The 16,575-nt window shown below is 40.8% G+C and overlaps 1 protein-coding gene across 2 annotated transcripts in view; it reads right to left on the minus strand.

Moving 5' to 3' along the window:
* The window catches only part of LOC120046758 (rho GTPase-activating protein 17-like), a 51,674-nt gene extending 39,168 nt beyond the window's left edge, over positions 1-12,506 (minus strand). Inside the window, exon 1 of one of the 2 annotated variants that reach the window (XM_038992244.1) lies at positions 11,999-12,506. In XM_038992244.1, the coding sequence (XP_038848172.1) occupies positions 11,999-12,051 (53 nt within the window). In that variant the 5' untranslated portion in view covers positions 12,052-12,506. The remainder of the gene's footprint in view (positions 1-11,998) is intronic. The other variant, XM_038992245.1, reaches the window with a different exon arrangement.
* Between the last annotated feature and the right edge of the window lie 4,069 nt (positions 12,507-16,575).

Below are 16,575 nucleotides of genomic sequence, written 5' to 3' on the forward strand. Positions count from 1 at the left end.
GTTTTAAAAAGTTGGGCACAAACCTAGATAGTAAGACAGAACTCTGCAGGCTCTCTCTGCAGTAGATTGCAACTCCGCCCCCTTTGGCATTTCTATCTTGCGGAAAATGTTATAGTTGGGGATGGAAATTTCAGGGTTTTTGCTGGCCTTCCTAAGCCAGCATTCAGGCACGAAAAAGGACATCCGGTTTGGCAGAGTGTGCTAAAGCAGTGAATAAAACAAACTTAGGGAGGAGGCTTCTAATGTTGACATGCATGAAACCATAGGGAGGAGGCTTCTAATGTTGACATGCATGAAACCAAGGCTTTTATGGTTACAGAAGTTAACAAATGAGAGCGCCTGGTGAATGGGAGTGGAGCTAGGCACTGCAGGGCCTGGATTCACCTCTACATCACCAGAGGAGGAGTAGGATAAGGGTACAGCTAAAGGCTATAAGAACTGGTCGTCTAGTGCGTTCGGAACAGAGTAAAAGGAGCAGATTTCTGGGCGCCGTAGAATAGATTCAATGCATAACGTACAGACAAAGGTATGGTAGGATGTGAGTACAGTGGAGGTAAACCTAGGCATTGAGTGACGATAAGAGGTATTGTCTCTAGAGACAATTAAACCAGGTGAGGTCACCGCATGTGTGGGAGGTGGGACAAGAGGGTTAGCTGAGGCATATTGAGCAGGGCTGGAGGCTCTACAGTGAAATAAGACAGTCACTAAGCAAAACAGCAATGGACAAGGCATATTGACATTAGGGAGAGGCATGCGTAGCCGAGTGATCATTGGGTCCAGTGAGTAGCTGGGCGGGCTGGAGACACGTCGATTCAGACAGCTAGTGGGCCGGGGCTAGCAAAAGGGCCTTAGAGGGACGTCGCGACGGAAGAAGTCTGTTGTAGCCCCTTTGTGCAGTTACGTTGGCAGACCAGTCGTGATGGGGTTCGTGTAGTAAAAGGGTCCAGGCCAATTGGCAAAACAGGTATAGTAGCCCAAAAAAATTGGCTGATGGACCTATTCAGCTAACAGTCTGGTATGCTCTAGCCAGCTAGCGGGCCCCAGCTAGCAGATGGGCATTCAGGGGACGTTGCGACGGAGGAGCCTGTTGACAAAAACCCTCGGGCGGATTACGTCGGTAGTCCAGTCGTGATGGATCGGCGGGGCTCTGTATCGGCAATAAAAGGGGTCCAGGCCAATTGGCAAAATAGGTATTGTACCCCAAGGAGTGGCTGATGGACCTCTTCAGCTAGCCGGGAGATGGGCCTAGCATAGGCTAGCTCCAGGTTAATTGGTGCTTGCTTCGGGACAGAGACATTAGCCAGGAGAAGCCAATCGGATAGCAGCTAGCTAGCTGCGATGATAAAGGTGAAGAGGTTCAGAGCATGCGGTAGGAATCCGGGGATATGGAGAAAAAGAAGTCCGATATGATCTGGGTTGAATCGCGTTGTGCAGACTGGCAGGAGTTGTCCGGGCTAAAGGTTAGCTGATGACCGCTAGCAGTGGCTAGCTGACTATTAGCTAGTTAGCTGGCTAGCTTCTGTTGGGGGTTCCGGTTCTAAAGTAAAGAAAATCCATACCACATTGGGTGAGGCGGGTTGCAGGATAGCATGTTGAAGTTGGGGTTGAGAAAACTTTTTTTTTTTTTTTTTAAATATACACGGGACACGACAAGACAAGGACAAAAGACGCCATCTTGGATAGAGTTAGCATGTCTTTACCCATGGGCCCAGGGCTATTAATAGTTGACTAATAGTGTGGCTCTGAGGGTCAGAGAGATTAGATTCACTTAAAGGGAGAGGAGAAAATAGTTTATCAATACCCTCAGCATGGAGCTCGAGCACAGTATACAGGAGAGGAGCTGATAGTTACCGTTGCCAATGGGGACCCTGATACTACTGTAGGATCAGTCACTGACAGCCTGACACAGCCTACTGTGTGGAGTTAGGCCTAGTTGAAAATGTTCAACTGTCAATTTACATTCAACTCCCAGAAAACTCTAAATAGCATTGTGTTAGCGTGTGTGGGATACTTACAGTAGATAAACTATGATACATTTTTTAGATGTGTGTGTTTGTGCCAAGTTGTCAACTCCAAATAGCATTATGTTACATTGACTGTGGAACACCTAGAGTAGGGAAAACTTTAAGATCTTAGTTTATCCACATCCTTTGTTCCATTGGGCATTTCCATCAAATGGGACCCATGAGCACCAGCATATCAAATTGGGTGTCAAATGGGGAAATTAAGGCAAAGATACATTTTTCAACCATTGTCCATCTTAAAAATGTGTCATAAGTAAAGGCTTTAATTTCTGGATAAACAGATAGAAAAGGGGTCTTAGAAAACAACTACCAGTCTTAAAAGTTATCAGAAATGTAACAAAACACAATGTTGAATTAAAGACCCCTGTCAACTAATATCAACACATTTTGTTGGAGAAAATGTTTAGCTTAAGTTTAAGAAATATTGCCTTGTAATTCCGTTACCAAAAAATCATTAAGATATTTTCTAATTTCCCTCCCCTAATGAGGGAGAATAAAAGTTCAAAAGTAGCAAGTAATGGTAGACCAACCAATTAGTTAGTGCTTTTACTGATATCATTTTAATTAAGTGATTAAAACGCATAACTGCTACCAAATTGGTAACGGAATTACCAAACAAATCTGTAAAAAAGGAATTATTGCAACTGAATTGGCTACAATGGGAATTTATAGTAGTCAAAAACCACAGTTGGGTCACCTGCTACTAGCATTAGCACAATGACTGGAAGTCTATGGTATCTACTAGATGGACCGGAGTGGACCAAGTTTGGATAGCACAGTGAGTATGGCCCAGTAGAGTACAGTACAGTAAAGAAAAGTAGAGTATATTGTACTGTACTCTACTTAACTGAACTCTACTCTGCTGTATTGTAAAGCACTGAACTCTACTACGCAGCACTGTGATGTCCAAACTTGTGAAACATCAGGAGAATGACATTCATAATTATGCATTTATGTGTAGTAGATATCAGGGAGCCATTAGGGCTGTGACGGTAGTTGAATAACTGACTATTATGGATGAAGACCATAATGAAAATAAAATAACAATCAAAACTGTTTAAATTATATACATTAATATTATTATTACTACTACTTTTTTCCCCCATGTAGATTTTGCTAACAGTCTATTAAACATTCTACATCTCCTCTTTCCAACTGTCCTTTGATGCTGGAGCAGCTGATCCTCTAGAAAGGCCTGAGTGTAGAGTGTTACAGGCCATGGCACTTTATTTAAAAAAAATGTTTTGATGGGTGGACATTCTTTTATACAATGCACGTTTTCATTACTTATTAGTAAAAAAAATAACCGGTCTTCTTTAAAAAAAAGTTGATTGTGTCTGACTTCATTAATCATTGAACAGCAGTCAACAAGGTTGTTCTGGCTCTGAGGCCTATAATGCGCTAACGTTGTGTCAAATGGACAATGCGCAAATCCTCTCCAACCTGGCATGGTTTAATTTGATACAGAATATTTTCTTAATTTCTAGACTAACCAACGATGATCAGGGCCGGTCCTGGCCAATATGACGCCCTAGGCGAGACACTGTATATGTCCATTCAGAGTTTCCTAAAGTAACCTGTCTGGACTCCATCTCTTTAATAAGAATCAAACGCTCCTGTCATAATGTAATCTTGTAAAAGGCCTATTGTCAGTAGCTTACGCTACATTCTCTCATTACTGCGTTCTCTCTTTGAAGAACATTTGCCAATGCCATCGAATGACATTGTTACGTTCCCCAGTTTCTGTGTTGTATTTGAGTGTGTGTGTTTCAGGAGATGGCTTCCTGGAAGCCTCCCCAACCAACTGATTGGTCGACCCCAGGCTAATTGATGATTGGAGCTGACTCCGCCCCGTCGTCAAGAAGCAGCTGACTCTAATCACCATTGCCACCTGAAGATATAAAGCCAGTGTTCTGTTCAGGAGATCAGGAGAAAGATGAGAGAGAGAGATTTTTTTTTGCTGGAGAATTAGATTGTGATATAGTGTTGGTTGTTTAACAGAAAGTGTGGTATGTAATGTGTTAGTTGTTGTTGGTAGCAGCTTTGATATGTTCTGTGTTTGTTGCTTTGTCAAAGCTTCTTTAGTGGCCTGAGTTAGTTTACTCAGTTTTGTTGTAAAGTGTTTGTGAAATTGTTAATAATTATTCTGTTTCATTTGTTCCCAGGGGGGAAGGGGAAGGCACTTAGGGAGTGCTTAGGCAAGAGGCCCGAGGGCATACATATACCCGTAGTATATTCAATGTCTAGGCACACTAGGTAAGACCTGGGCGGACCACCCCCTGTATTTTGGTTAGGGCACCAGGTGGTGCTAAGTTAGGTAAGTAGTGGGTAGGCAGGTTAGATAGGAGAGGGGGAGCTTTGATATTTACTTTCTTTGCTTTGGTTCCGTCCAGCCCCTTTTCCCCATATTACCGTTTAAGGAAATAAATCCTAGTAACGGTAAATTTTGCCTTTGTCGTCCTTTCTCGCACCTACAGTTCATACCTCTTTCGCTTCACGGAGAGTTGAGTTGCAGCAGGGAGTTGCGTTCCCTCTTTTTAGAGGCGTGCGTAACAGACATTATGCAAATATTTGGGGGAAAGTGGGAGAACCATTCAAACGGAGACCGATGGGTTTTGTACATCGAAATAGGATGTGTATTTAAAAAAATATGCAGAAAAGCCAACAGACAAGCACAAGGTAGGCATATCTTTATTTTGACTACGTTTTTAATTTGTATTTTATTTAACCTTTATTTAGCTAGGCAAGTCAGTTAAGAACAAATTCTTATTTACAATGACGGCCTACCATTTTGTCTCCGTTAATAATGTTGTGTTAATACAAAAACGTAACAGATCCTCTCAAACCTGGAATTTTGTAATTTGTTGATTAATTAATAAGTATTAACAATAATAATAAAGACAGGCCATGATAATAATGAAGTGTAATGGCTTGTTTCAAATAAGTTTTTATTGAGAAGCATATCCATGTAAACAAGTGTACAAACAGAATTGTGACCATTCCTACTACAAGTAACATAACCTCCGTTTTGTAGCTTGTAACTTTTGCCCTTGCCAACTGGTCCTGGTACAGTTTTACTGTTAAGATCATCCTGCTTAGGTTAGGGCTGATGTACAGAGAACTGTTCTCAAGTCAGATGTTAAACTGCAGTCAGTAACTAGAGCCTTAACCTCTCTTGGGCACGTGAGACGTTAGCGTCCCACCTCTTCAACAGCCAGTGAAACTGCTGGGCGCCAAATTCAAATACAGAAATACTCATTATAAAAATTCAGAAAACAAAACATATTTTACATAGGTTTAAAGATGAACTTCTTGTGATTCCAACCACGGTGTCAGATTTTTTAAATGCTTTACGGCGAAAGCATACCTTACGATTATTTGAGAACATAGCCCACTAGACAAATCATTACAAACAGTAACCAGCCAAGTAGAACAGTTACACAATTTAGAAATAGAGATAAAATTAATCCCTTACCTTTGATGATCTTCATATGGTTGCACTCAGCAGACATTAATTTACTCAAATGTTCCTTTTGTTCGATAAAGTCTCTTTATACCCAAAAATCTGTTTTGTTCGCGCGTTTTCTTCAGTAATCCACAGGCTCAAACGCAGTCAAAACAGGAAGACAAAAAAATCCAAATTGTATCCGTAAAGTTCATAGAAACATGTCAAACGATGTTCATATTCAAACCTCAGGTTGTTTTTAGCCTAAATAATCGAAAATATTTCAACCGGACAATAACGTTGTCAATTTAAAAGGTAAACAAGAAACGCACTCTCTCGGTCACGAGCATGAAAAAGCTCTGTGACACTTTAGGGTCCACTCATTCAGACTTCTCTTACTTCTTCATTTTTCAGAATACAAGCCTGAAACAATTTCTAAAGACTGTTGACATCTAGTGGAAGGCATAGAAACTGCAATTTGAGTCCTAAGTCAATGGACACTGTAATGGCATTGAATAGAAAACTACAAAACCAACAAACAAAAAACTACTTCCTGAATGGATTTCTCAGGTTTTCGCCTGCCAAATCAGTTGTGTTATACTCACAGACACTATTTTAACAGTTTTGGAAACTTTAGTGTTTTCTATCCAAATATACCAGTTATATGCATATATCTTCTGGGCCCGAGAAGCTGGCAGTTTAATTTGGGCATGCATTTCATCCAAAATTCCAAATGCTGCCCCCTACCCTAGAGAAGTTAAACTCAGCAAAGTCCCTCTTCTCTTTCAAAAACAGGGCTCTCTGCACTATAGTAACCTTGTGACCATGGTACAGGCTGCTTCCAATTACAACCCAGAGAGAATGGTGAATGAGTGAGTGAAATCAAAACAGGAACATTTTACATTTGTCTAGAAATTAAAAAGGAAATAATCTCAGAAAAATGTCATCCTGTGTGCTACCTATATCCCCCCCACTAGAATCTAAATGCCAGAACTGGACAAGAACCTGACACCATCTCACAAGAGGACAAGCACCTACCTTGAGGTGACAGCATTCCCTCCTAAATATGCACCCCTTGACACAACTATGACAACAACCACAAAAATGGGTCACAACTTTCAGCGCAGTCGCACGCTGGGTCAGTACATAGCCAATGGTAGGCTTTAAGAGGACTCCTTCTCTAGGTACGCCTACAGCTCATCCCTTGGCAGTAGTACTGTAGACTACTTTGTCACCTACCTCAACCCAGAGTCTCTCAGAATATTCACACATCAGCCACCCAATACACCAATACACCGCAGAAAAATCCCAATCTACTTGAACAGAGCAATACTCAACCATGAGGTAGCCGAACGAACTGCATGCTATTAAGAAATGCTATACAGTGCCTTTGGAAAGTATTCAGAACCCTTGATTTTTTCCACATTGTTACATTACAGCCTTATTCTAAAATGTATTTAATCGTTTTTTCCCCTCAATCTACACACAATACCCCATAATGACAAAGCAAAAACAGATTTTTAGAAATGTTTGCTAATTTATACAAAATCAAAAACTGAAATATTAAATTTACATAACTATTCAGACCCTTTACTCAGTACTTTGCGGAAGCACCTTTGGCAGCGATTACAGGCTCGAGTCTTCAAGTTTAACACACCTGTATTTGGGGAGTTCCTCCCATTCATCTCCGCAAATCCTCTCAAGCTCTGTCAGGTTGGATGGGGAGCGTTGCTGGACAGCTATTTTCAGGTCTTTCCAGAGATGTTAGATCGGGTTCAAGTCCAGGCTCTGCCTGGGCCACTCAAGGACATTCAGAGACTTGTTCTGAAGCCACTCCTGCGTTGTCTTGGCTGTGTGCGTAGGGTTGTTGTCCTGTTTGAAGGTGAACCGTCAACCCAGTCTGAGGTCCTGAGCACTCTGGAGGAGGTTGTCAGCAAGGATCTCTCTGTACTTTGCTCCGTTCATCTTTCCTTCGATCCTGTCTTGTCTCCCAGTCGCTGCCGCTGATAAAACATCCCCACAGCATGATGCTGCCACTACTATGCTTCACTGTAGGATGGTGCCAGGTTTCCTCCAGATGTGAGGTGAGGCTTGGCATTCAGGCCAAAGAGTTCAATCTTGGATTCATCAGACCAGAGAATCTTGGTTTCTCAGTCTTCAGGTGCCTTTTGACAAACTCCAGCTGTGGCAAATCACACCGTCTACCATGAGTATGACAAAACATTTATTTTTACTGCTCTAATTACATTTGAAACCCATTTATAACAGCAATAAGGCACCTCAGGGGTCGGTGGTATATGGCTGTATCCAGGCACTCTGCATTGTGTTGTGCGTAATACTTAATAGCACTTACCACACCCCCCTTGGGCCTTATTGCTTAAATAGAACCCATTGCTCTCCAGGTTGTGAGGTCTGGGGTCCACTCACCAACCAAGAATTCACAAAATGGGACAAACACCCGATTGAGACTGCAAAAATATCCTTCAGGTACAATGCAAAATCCTAAACAATGCATGCAGAGCAAAATTAGGAAATACCTGCTAATTATCCAAATCCAGAAAAGAGCTGTTATATTCTACAACCACCTAAAAGGCAGTGATGCTCACACATTCCACCATAAAATCCCTCACCTACAAATAGATAAACCTAGAGATAGTGTTGTCATGATACCAATATCGCGATACTACGACACCAGCTTTTCCTTGGCAAAAAAAGAAAAACACGAAGCAGACTAAACTCTATGGTCCTTTAAAACCTACTTTGGCAAAATAGTGTGTGCTATAGCATGCAACAAAGAAATGTGAGTCTGGGTCAAAACACAAGGCTGTTAATCATCATTAGGACTGTTTTCCTCAAGACATTGAGTTTGTTTCCTTTGCTTCCTTATTTCCTAGTGTCGCGATACTGATATCTTGACAACACTACCTAGAGAAGAGTCCCCTCACCAGCTGGTTCTGGGACTCAGTTCACAGCCACACTCCACCAAGCCCCTGGCAGCAACACAATTAGAATCAAACAACTATTTGACACTGGAAATAATCAACTAAAAAAAACAGAGCAAACTAGAATGTTATTTGGCCCTAAACAGAGAATACACAGTAGCAGAATAACTGACCACTATGACCACCATTTGACCCAAAATGAAGAAAATCCTTGACTATGTACAGACCGAGTGAGCATAGCCTTGCTATTAAGAGAGGCCGCCATAGGCAGACCTGGCTCTCGAGAGAAGACTGTTCCCACTGCCCACAAAATGAGGTGGAAACTGAGCTGCCCTTCCTTACCTCCAGCCAAAAGGTATGACCATATTAGAAACATTTTTCACACAGATCACACAGACCCACAAAAAATTTGAAAACAAATCAAACATTGATAAACTCCCATATCTGTTAGGCGAAATATCACAATGTGATATCACAGCGCGCGCGCGAGAGAGAGAGAGAACGCGCGCGCGCTGGCTACAACAGAACAGGGTTACTTGGATCACTGAACAACATAAGTTAGGCTACACCCTGCCACCAGCTAGAGAATGATCCCCATGGCAACGTGCTATCGAGAGGGTAAATTAATACTTTATAGGGGGTGTTGCTGGCCTTTTCAACACTCAATCAGCTTGGACAGGAGGTTGAGTTAGTTATGTTAGCAACAGTTGGCCGCTCAGGGCTCACAAGATAATGGATATCGAATAGAGATGAAAGGATAGGACTTGTGCACAAGTGAATAGCTATAATGCCTATTGGTGTGAAGTAGCCTACTGTTGCTGTCTGGTTTTACAAGGAGATGTTGTGCAAAGATGAGCTGAGCCCACATTTGATCCGTCAATTTCAGTGTCAAATGGATCTACCACAGAGTTCAACAAAGCAAATTATTACAAGAACAGACAAACGCATACTTCACTGACACCCAACCCTTTGGGAAACTAAGGAACTCAAGAATGTCTTGTGGTTTTAAACAACTCTGCTGAGATGTGCAACCTGTCTGTGACAAGCTGTGGCTAGACTCCTTCCTCAATCATCTCACCACTCTGCTTGAAAAGGCCACATCTATCTTCACCAATGTACAGATCTAATCCCACTATCACCACAGAGGTACCTCACCAGTTTCTATCTGTCTGAGGCGTTCAAGAACTTGGGAGCTCAAATCAAGAAACGAGAGCAGGTAAGGATTCACATCGTCTTTGACACAGTTACCTCCCTAGCGTTGGTCACGCCAGTGTTTTTTCACCCATTCTCTCTTCTTAGAAACAGCACTTCTCTGGGAGGCCATTTCCTGTTTGGTGAAGAATGAGAGATTTCCTCAGAGTGGCTGACTGCTGAACACAGTGTTCTGCTCCGGCACAATCACAGGAACAGGCTAAGGGCCCTCGTCTAGCACACACATTCACATGCACGCTTGTAGCTTGCACACAAACAGATCCTCACACACACAAGTCTGCTTTCCGCATCACACACACTCTCCTGATTTACTGTTAGTCAAATACAGTGAAGAAATGTTGAGTATGTTGACCCTGAGCCAGCGGCACAGCGCTGAAGGAACATTAAGGGGATAGTCTGAGCACTCTCAGGATACGGTTACACACAAATAAACATGCCAGGATTAGTCCTAATTGAGGGTGGCAACATGGATGTTTCTCAGTGCTAAATTGCCAATCAAATGATGCCAGTGGGACAAAAAGTACAGAGTAGCTTAGCCATGCAGATCTTTTATAGAATTAGAGCTAGATCCTTTGAACATTGTTTCTCCCCATAGAATTATAAATTGTAGAATGGACATTCAGATTCAAATCTATGTTCCATTCCACAATCCACATATTTGTGGCATTCCCACAGATGATTTCTAGGTGACTTTTTTATACTTTAACGAGAGCAGAGCAAAATGTCCCAGTCTGAGATGTTATCTTGGCTGTTTTTCAAAACTCTTCAATTGCTTTCTTTCCTAGTCACCTTTCCTCCATCACCCAGGTGGGGCAGGGCAACACAGGGCAGGCCTCTCCTTTTCAAGGGTACTGTTACAGGGAGGTTCTATATCTATCGCCATGGAAAAAAACCTATGGAATTAGAGATCCGATGCCAAGATATTCCCAAAGATTGCACTTCTTCAAAGGGCTGTTCTCTGAAGGGTGGTTCCACTACTGGCAATTTGGCCAGGCTGCCTAGGCTATGGTTGAGTGAGGCAATCGTGCCTGGTCTGATTAATCAGGCTCTAATACCCAATTAATTGGTATATACAACCTGCAACTACTGCCTGCTAAATTTTGTAATTGTTCCTTACAAGCCAGAATGTAGAAAAAAAAAATATTAAAAACTTACTCTACCAGTTGTCTGTGTGGTCTGTCCTTCAGCTGCTCGAAATGAGACAAAATATTGTTCTTGTTTTATTTTTTTTAATCTTAAATACATAACTACAATTCAAAACAACAAAAGGTATGGATTCTTCTCCATCCTCCCCTGATTGAGAATATAAATGTTTTATTGTCATGGCATGCTTAGTTCAATAGCTATTTACGAGAAAAAACGGAATACATAAAACTAACTTTACCTCGTGACAAACCGAACCAAATGCTACCGGCTCTCTAAATCAGGTAAACAATAGTTTCCTGTGGATATTTTGCCTCAAATTTCGAGCAGCTGAAGGACAAACCACACAGACAACCGGTAGAGTAGGCCTTCAACATTCTGGGTTGTACAATACATTTACACGATTTACAGGCATTAATTGCAGATGGTATATACCAATGAATTGTGTATTACAGACTGATTCATCCGACTATATCGTGCCATACTTACCTCAAGCATTATGTAGCTTGTTTAATGCGTTATGCATTAAATCTAGCTGACTGTAATTTTGTGTGCCAAATGCAACTCCAGAGGGTTTGAATTGGCAGTTGTGTGTTTAGCCTGAGTGAAAGTGGAATGGAAGAGCATGGCATGACTCCATTATTTGAATCTCTTCTTTAATGTCAGTTAGATTGGGGACAAGTTGAATAACAGTTGTTGCAGGGCATGCACTTTCCTGTGCTATGCATCTCCAGCATCTGCCATTTGTTGCTAGGTCATGTGAAGTAGTGCAACGCCACAGTCCTTGGATAAGAGCTGTCAAATATCTTTAGCTTGCTCAGCAGTAGGAGGTGCAAATCTGCCTGTTACCGATGTAAATGTGCGGAATGCATTCTGGCGAATAGATGTGAGCTAAATTCATCATGAAACTAACTGGAAACTTTTAGACTTAGTCATGTAACAAAACCGTTATACAGAAACGTGTGAACTGTTTAGGAAACCTCAGCACTCTTTCCTTGATGCATAATACTCCAGATAAAATGGGACAATAATATTAGATCTATGATAAAAGCCTTGGCGTTACCAGCTGTTGGTACAAAAAAAAAATGTATTCAGCCAAATGAACTGACAATATGGCATTACAACGATATAGAAAAATCAGCGAAAACTCCCTACCCCCAACGCCGCACTTAACAATAAAAGACAGAACTTGCTAGCTAGTTAACAATTTAGCAACAGCTAACGTTACTTGCCTGCCAACTGTTTGGTTGGCGAGTTGTTTCATCCGATTGAACTGTTTCTTCATTTTGCGTCCTTCTCCAGTGGAGTCGTGCTACTTTTTAGAGCTGGAAAAGTAAATCCTGTGATGTGCTTCATCAGACAAGAGTCATTTTGTTGGCCATGAAGTTCACAATATAGCCAACTAACAGTCAGTACCTTTGTGTCGAAGATTAGCTTGCAGCTAGCTAAAGCTATGAACCAATTAAAATAGCTAGCTAGTTTAGGTTAGTCTTCAAGTGGTTGTTTCAGAAAAAAGTTATTCCGTCGCGTGCTGACGACATCGTTAAAGCCATGTATTTTATCAAAAAGCTAGCAAGCTATCCAGAGTTCCGCTGACTGCTTGCAGCCTTTATGCTGAATATCTATCTGGCTAACTAACGTCGACCGCTTTTCCCAATCAGCTAGCTAGCAGCACACCTCTCTCTTTGCCAGCACAAGCTGACGATGGCGTTGAATGGGTGTCAGGAAGAATACGTAGCAAAAGCATCCATCTACCGCCATCCCCAGCACTGTTAAATGTGCTGCTGACTGTGGGGCTTGGGATAGTTTACGAAAGTCATCTTGCTCGCTCCAGTGACACAATTCAGTACTGCAGAATTTGCACTGACCTCTGGATGAGTTTTTATCATGAAGATGTTGAATATGCCAACATTAAGCAGCAAAATGTACACATAGCTATTAAAACAATCAGTTTAGTTGAAATATCAAACTGTTGTTCAATGACACACATAATCAGTTGTTGACAGCAGGCCTCGTCTTCATCAACAACAATTTATCATCAAATTTCACTCCCTAATCGCCCATGGAGCGCATAGCCGCACGCGCGCCTACCAGTGACGTCTCAATACACGTCTACATACGTTGAACCTTATAAAATGGACTGTATTGCAGATAGATGGACATGTGTTGTCATCTGATTCCTCATGATTAATGTACAACAATTTCATTAATTTAAATAATCTTAAAGTAGATAAGAAAAACAGAAGATAGAAGATTTTACTGATAAAGTTGCCATGGCCAGGTGGAGTATGGATAATGTATTATTATGGCTACCATATTTTATTGCTCCAAATCCACTTGGATTGGCTACACTAGCCTAGCCTGGCTGACGCGACTCACGAGTTAGGAGTCAACCAGACTAATAACATTTGCATTCCTGAGCCCACCAAGTCTGGCATTAAAATAAATGTAATTATTTCATACACTAAACTAGATGTCTCAATTGAAGTCTACATAATGAAAATCACTGTCAAATTGAATTTCTGTAACTGCCCCATACTTGATACCATAGACAGTAGCGATTTTAGTATGTAAACCTTGGTGGGGGGGGAAAAAGTGGGATGCATGCCAGCAAAGCCACTACACAACACAACACTAAACAATACATGAATTGCGCTATAACGGTGCCAAACGGTGCCCACAATCTGTTACGGCCTACATACAGCTGTCCCAACACCTTACCACTGCTACACCTGGCTATCAGCGGAGGCTTGTCTGTTTGCAAAACAGTTCATTCAGCCTCATTTACTGTCTTTAAAAAAAACATAGCTGATATAGCTGACTTGCTAAAACAAATGTGGTTTCTACTGACAATTGAGATGCACAATCTATGGCATAAGGAAACGATGAGCAGATAAGAGGCTATTCGTAATTTGAGCGAGCTAGGACGGCACTTTTGAAATAAACAGCAACAGAATTCAAAACATGGGCAGTTCTTACAGTGTTCTCCCTGTAAACCATGTCAGAACCATAAATATAAATAAAGGGGGCATATAAACCATACATAAAGAACCATAAATAAAGGATACCATAAATAAAGGATAAATAAAGGGAGCATATAAGCAGACAATGAAAACTCTTACAATATTCAATGATTACATTTCTCAAAAACAGGTTATAGGCTACATGTGCACCACCAAGTCAGAACAGTAGGTGAAATTAAGAGATGAAAATATAACAAATTATTAGGGTGAGGCACATGGGCTACTAACAGCTTGCTACACCACATACACTTAGTCAGTGGTAGAAAAAGTACCCAATTGCCATACTTGAGTAAAAGTAAAGATACCTTAATAGAAAATGACTCAAGTAAAAGTCACCCAGTAAAATACTACTTGAGTAAAAGTTTAAAAGTATTTGGTTTAAAATATACTTAAGTATCAAAAGTAAATGTAATCGCTAAAATATACTTAAGTATAAAAATTAAAAGTATAAATCATTTAAAATGTCTTATATTATGCAAACCAGACGGCATCATTTTCTTGATTTTTATTTACGGATAGCCAGAGGCACACTTCAACACTCAGACATAATTTACAGACAAAGCATGTGTTTAGTGAGTCCACCAGATCAGAGGCAGTAGGGATGACCAGGGATGTTCTCTTGATAAGCGAGTGAATTAGACAATTTTCCTGTCCTGCTAATCATTCAAAATGAAACGAGTACTTTTGGGTGTCAGGGGAGTAAAAAGTACATTTTTCTTTAGGAATGTAGTGAAGTAAAAGTAAAAGTTGTCAAAAATATAAATAGTAAAGTAAAGTACAGATACTCTAAAAAACTACTTAAGTAGTACTTTAAAGTATTTTTACTTAAGTACTTTACACTACTGCACTTAGTATTACTTTCTTAGCTACAGTATACATATCTTCCTGGCATATTACATCATTTATGCAGCAGCATACAAGACATGTTTGGACTCACCATTGTGCTGTGCTCAGTTGAACAGGAAGGTGGCGCGGCGGTCCTTCGTGGGCAAATTTTGTCATAAAACTTTGTCATCAAAGTCTGGCATTCTCTTGATTTATTGTGCTTTCATAACAACCGGGAACTGGGGGTAAAATATATAAAATCATGATGACGTCAGTGATCTTCAGGTCGTTGCTCTAGAAAGAGGCCAGAGTTCCCGATTTACAATTCCGAGTTGGATGAAAGTTCAAAACGTATTTTCCCAGTCCCAGTTATCTTGAACTCACTTTGCGTTTACAGTTGTTATGAGCGCGGTACAAATCATGCTTCATTGACAGCATGGCCAATGTTAAATGTTTATAACTTGAAACTAGGAAAAGAGAACCTAAATCTTAGACTTGGGACCACACCGCCACTCCACTGAGTAGCAGGCTAATGATTGATTTGCAAAGCTTGCAGTTAGCCACTGATTCCTTCCAAACCACTCATTGTTGAATTTGCGATTTCAAACTTGTTGTGTAATATTTATGTCCAATGAGCACCGATACGTTTCATCTATAATTTCTCTTCATTATTTCTCTTCATATGACAAGGATTAAAAAGGATTTGCCAGTAGATTGTCAACTTCATTCATGATGATGACTGCTAGCTAAGATTTTGAAAGTATGATGTTGACATGATCATTCCAATCAAAGCTACTGTAGATATAACGTGATTTGATGTCATTTTATCTGTGGCCAATGACCTTGAGCCTACTTGGATGGGCACTTCTAATGTAACTCTATGGCAGCACCCAAGGAGCTTGAATTTTTTCAAGCTCTACCCTTAGACTTGGCAGTGACGTAGTGTCGTTATGAGTGACAGAACACTGAGCCAATCACGGCGCAAAGCTCCGTATTTTCTGCTGGCTTGCCTCAACACCACAGAAAGCACTGTGCTAGGCTGAAACACCTGCATTTTGGATCTCCCTTACTCAAGAAAACAAAAAAGAGACCATGTTCGTATGCAGCTTTATTAACTTAATGATTTTTTTTTTTTTTTTTTTTTTTTTTTTTTTTTTACATTGTTTGAAAACTGATGTGACATGCCAAAATAATATGTGATAAGTGATATGCCAAAATAACATGCAAAACAGACAAGCCTAAAAAAAAATGTATGACGGGTTGCCGCTGGACATAGATGCTTGATGCTTGATAGTACGCTTGATAGTGTAGCGACCCGCACAGACAGCTGTGTGTTATGTGTTATGCTATTAGTTGGTTGTGTTGTACTTACCAGTACCCAGTGTTCGCGGGGTCCGACATGCCAATCAACCTGCTATCTGCCCAGGGGCGAAAATCTGATATCAACCTTGGAGGGGACAATTACATGAAAACTTTCTCAGGAGCAATTCCTGAGGGGGACACCAAAAGTAGTGCTGTAACACAGCCTACGTTGTAATATGTTAAATGTATATTGAGGGACCATAATCACTACTACTGGATAATTGTTAGGTACAGTAGTTAACTGAAGGGTTGTCCCAACTTGTTTAAATCATTATAATACTACTACTAATAATAGTTATAGCAGTGTTCCTTATCAGTCCAGTATGTATGCAGGTATTTGTACTTACAACCAGCAATATCAAGAAAGGCCAGTAGGCGGCAATGGTACTGTACACTGTATGGGAGCAGTTTTCATAAATACAATGAACATGGTGTGATCTCATCGTAAAGAATCTCCATTGAGAACCATCACAAAGTTGGTCTCCGTATTGAATTGACCTTTTAATTTGACTTTGATACATTTATATAGTCATTAAATATGTGCACCTGGCCTGAGTCTACTACAATATCTTTACAAGAACAAAAAGCTTAAAATAAGT

Source organism: Salvelinus namaycush, chromosome 4, assembly GCF_016432855.1.
Source record: "Salvelinus namaycush isolate Seneca chromosome 4, SaNama_1.0, whole genome shotgun sequence".
NCBI classification, from domain to species: domain Eukaryota; kingdom Metazoa; phylum Chordata; class Actinopteri; order Salmoniformes; family Salmonidae; genus Salvelinus; species Salvelinus namaycush.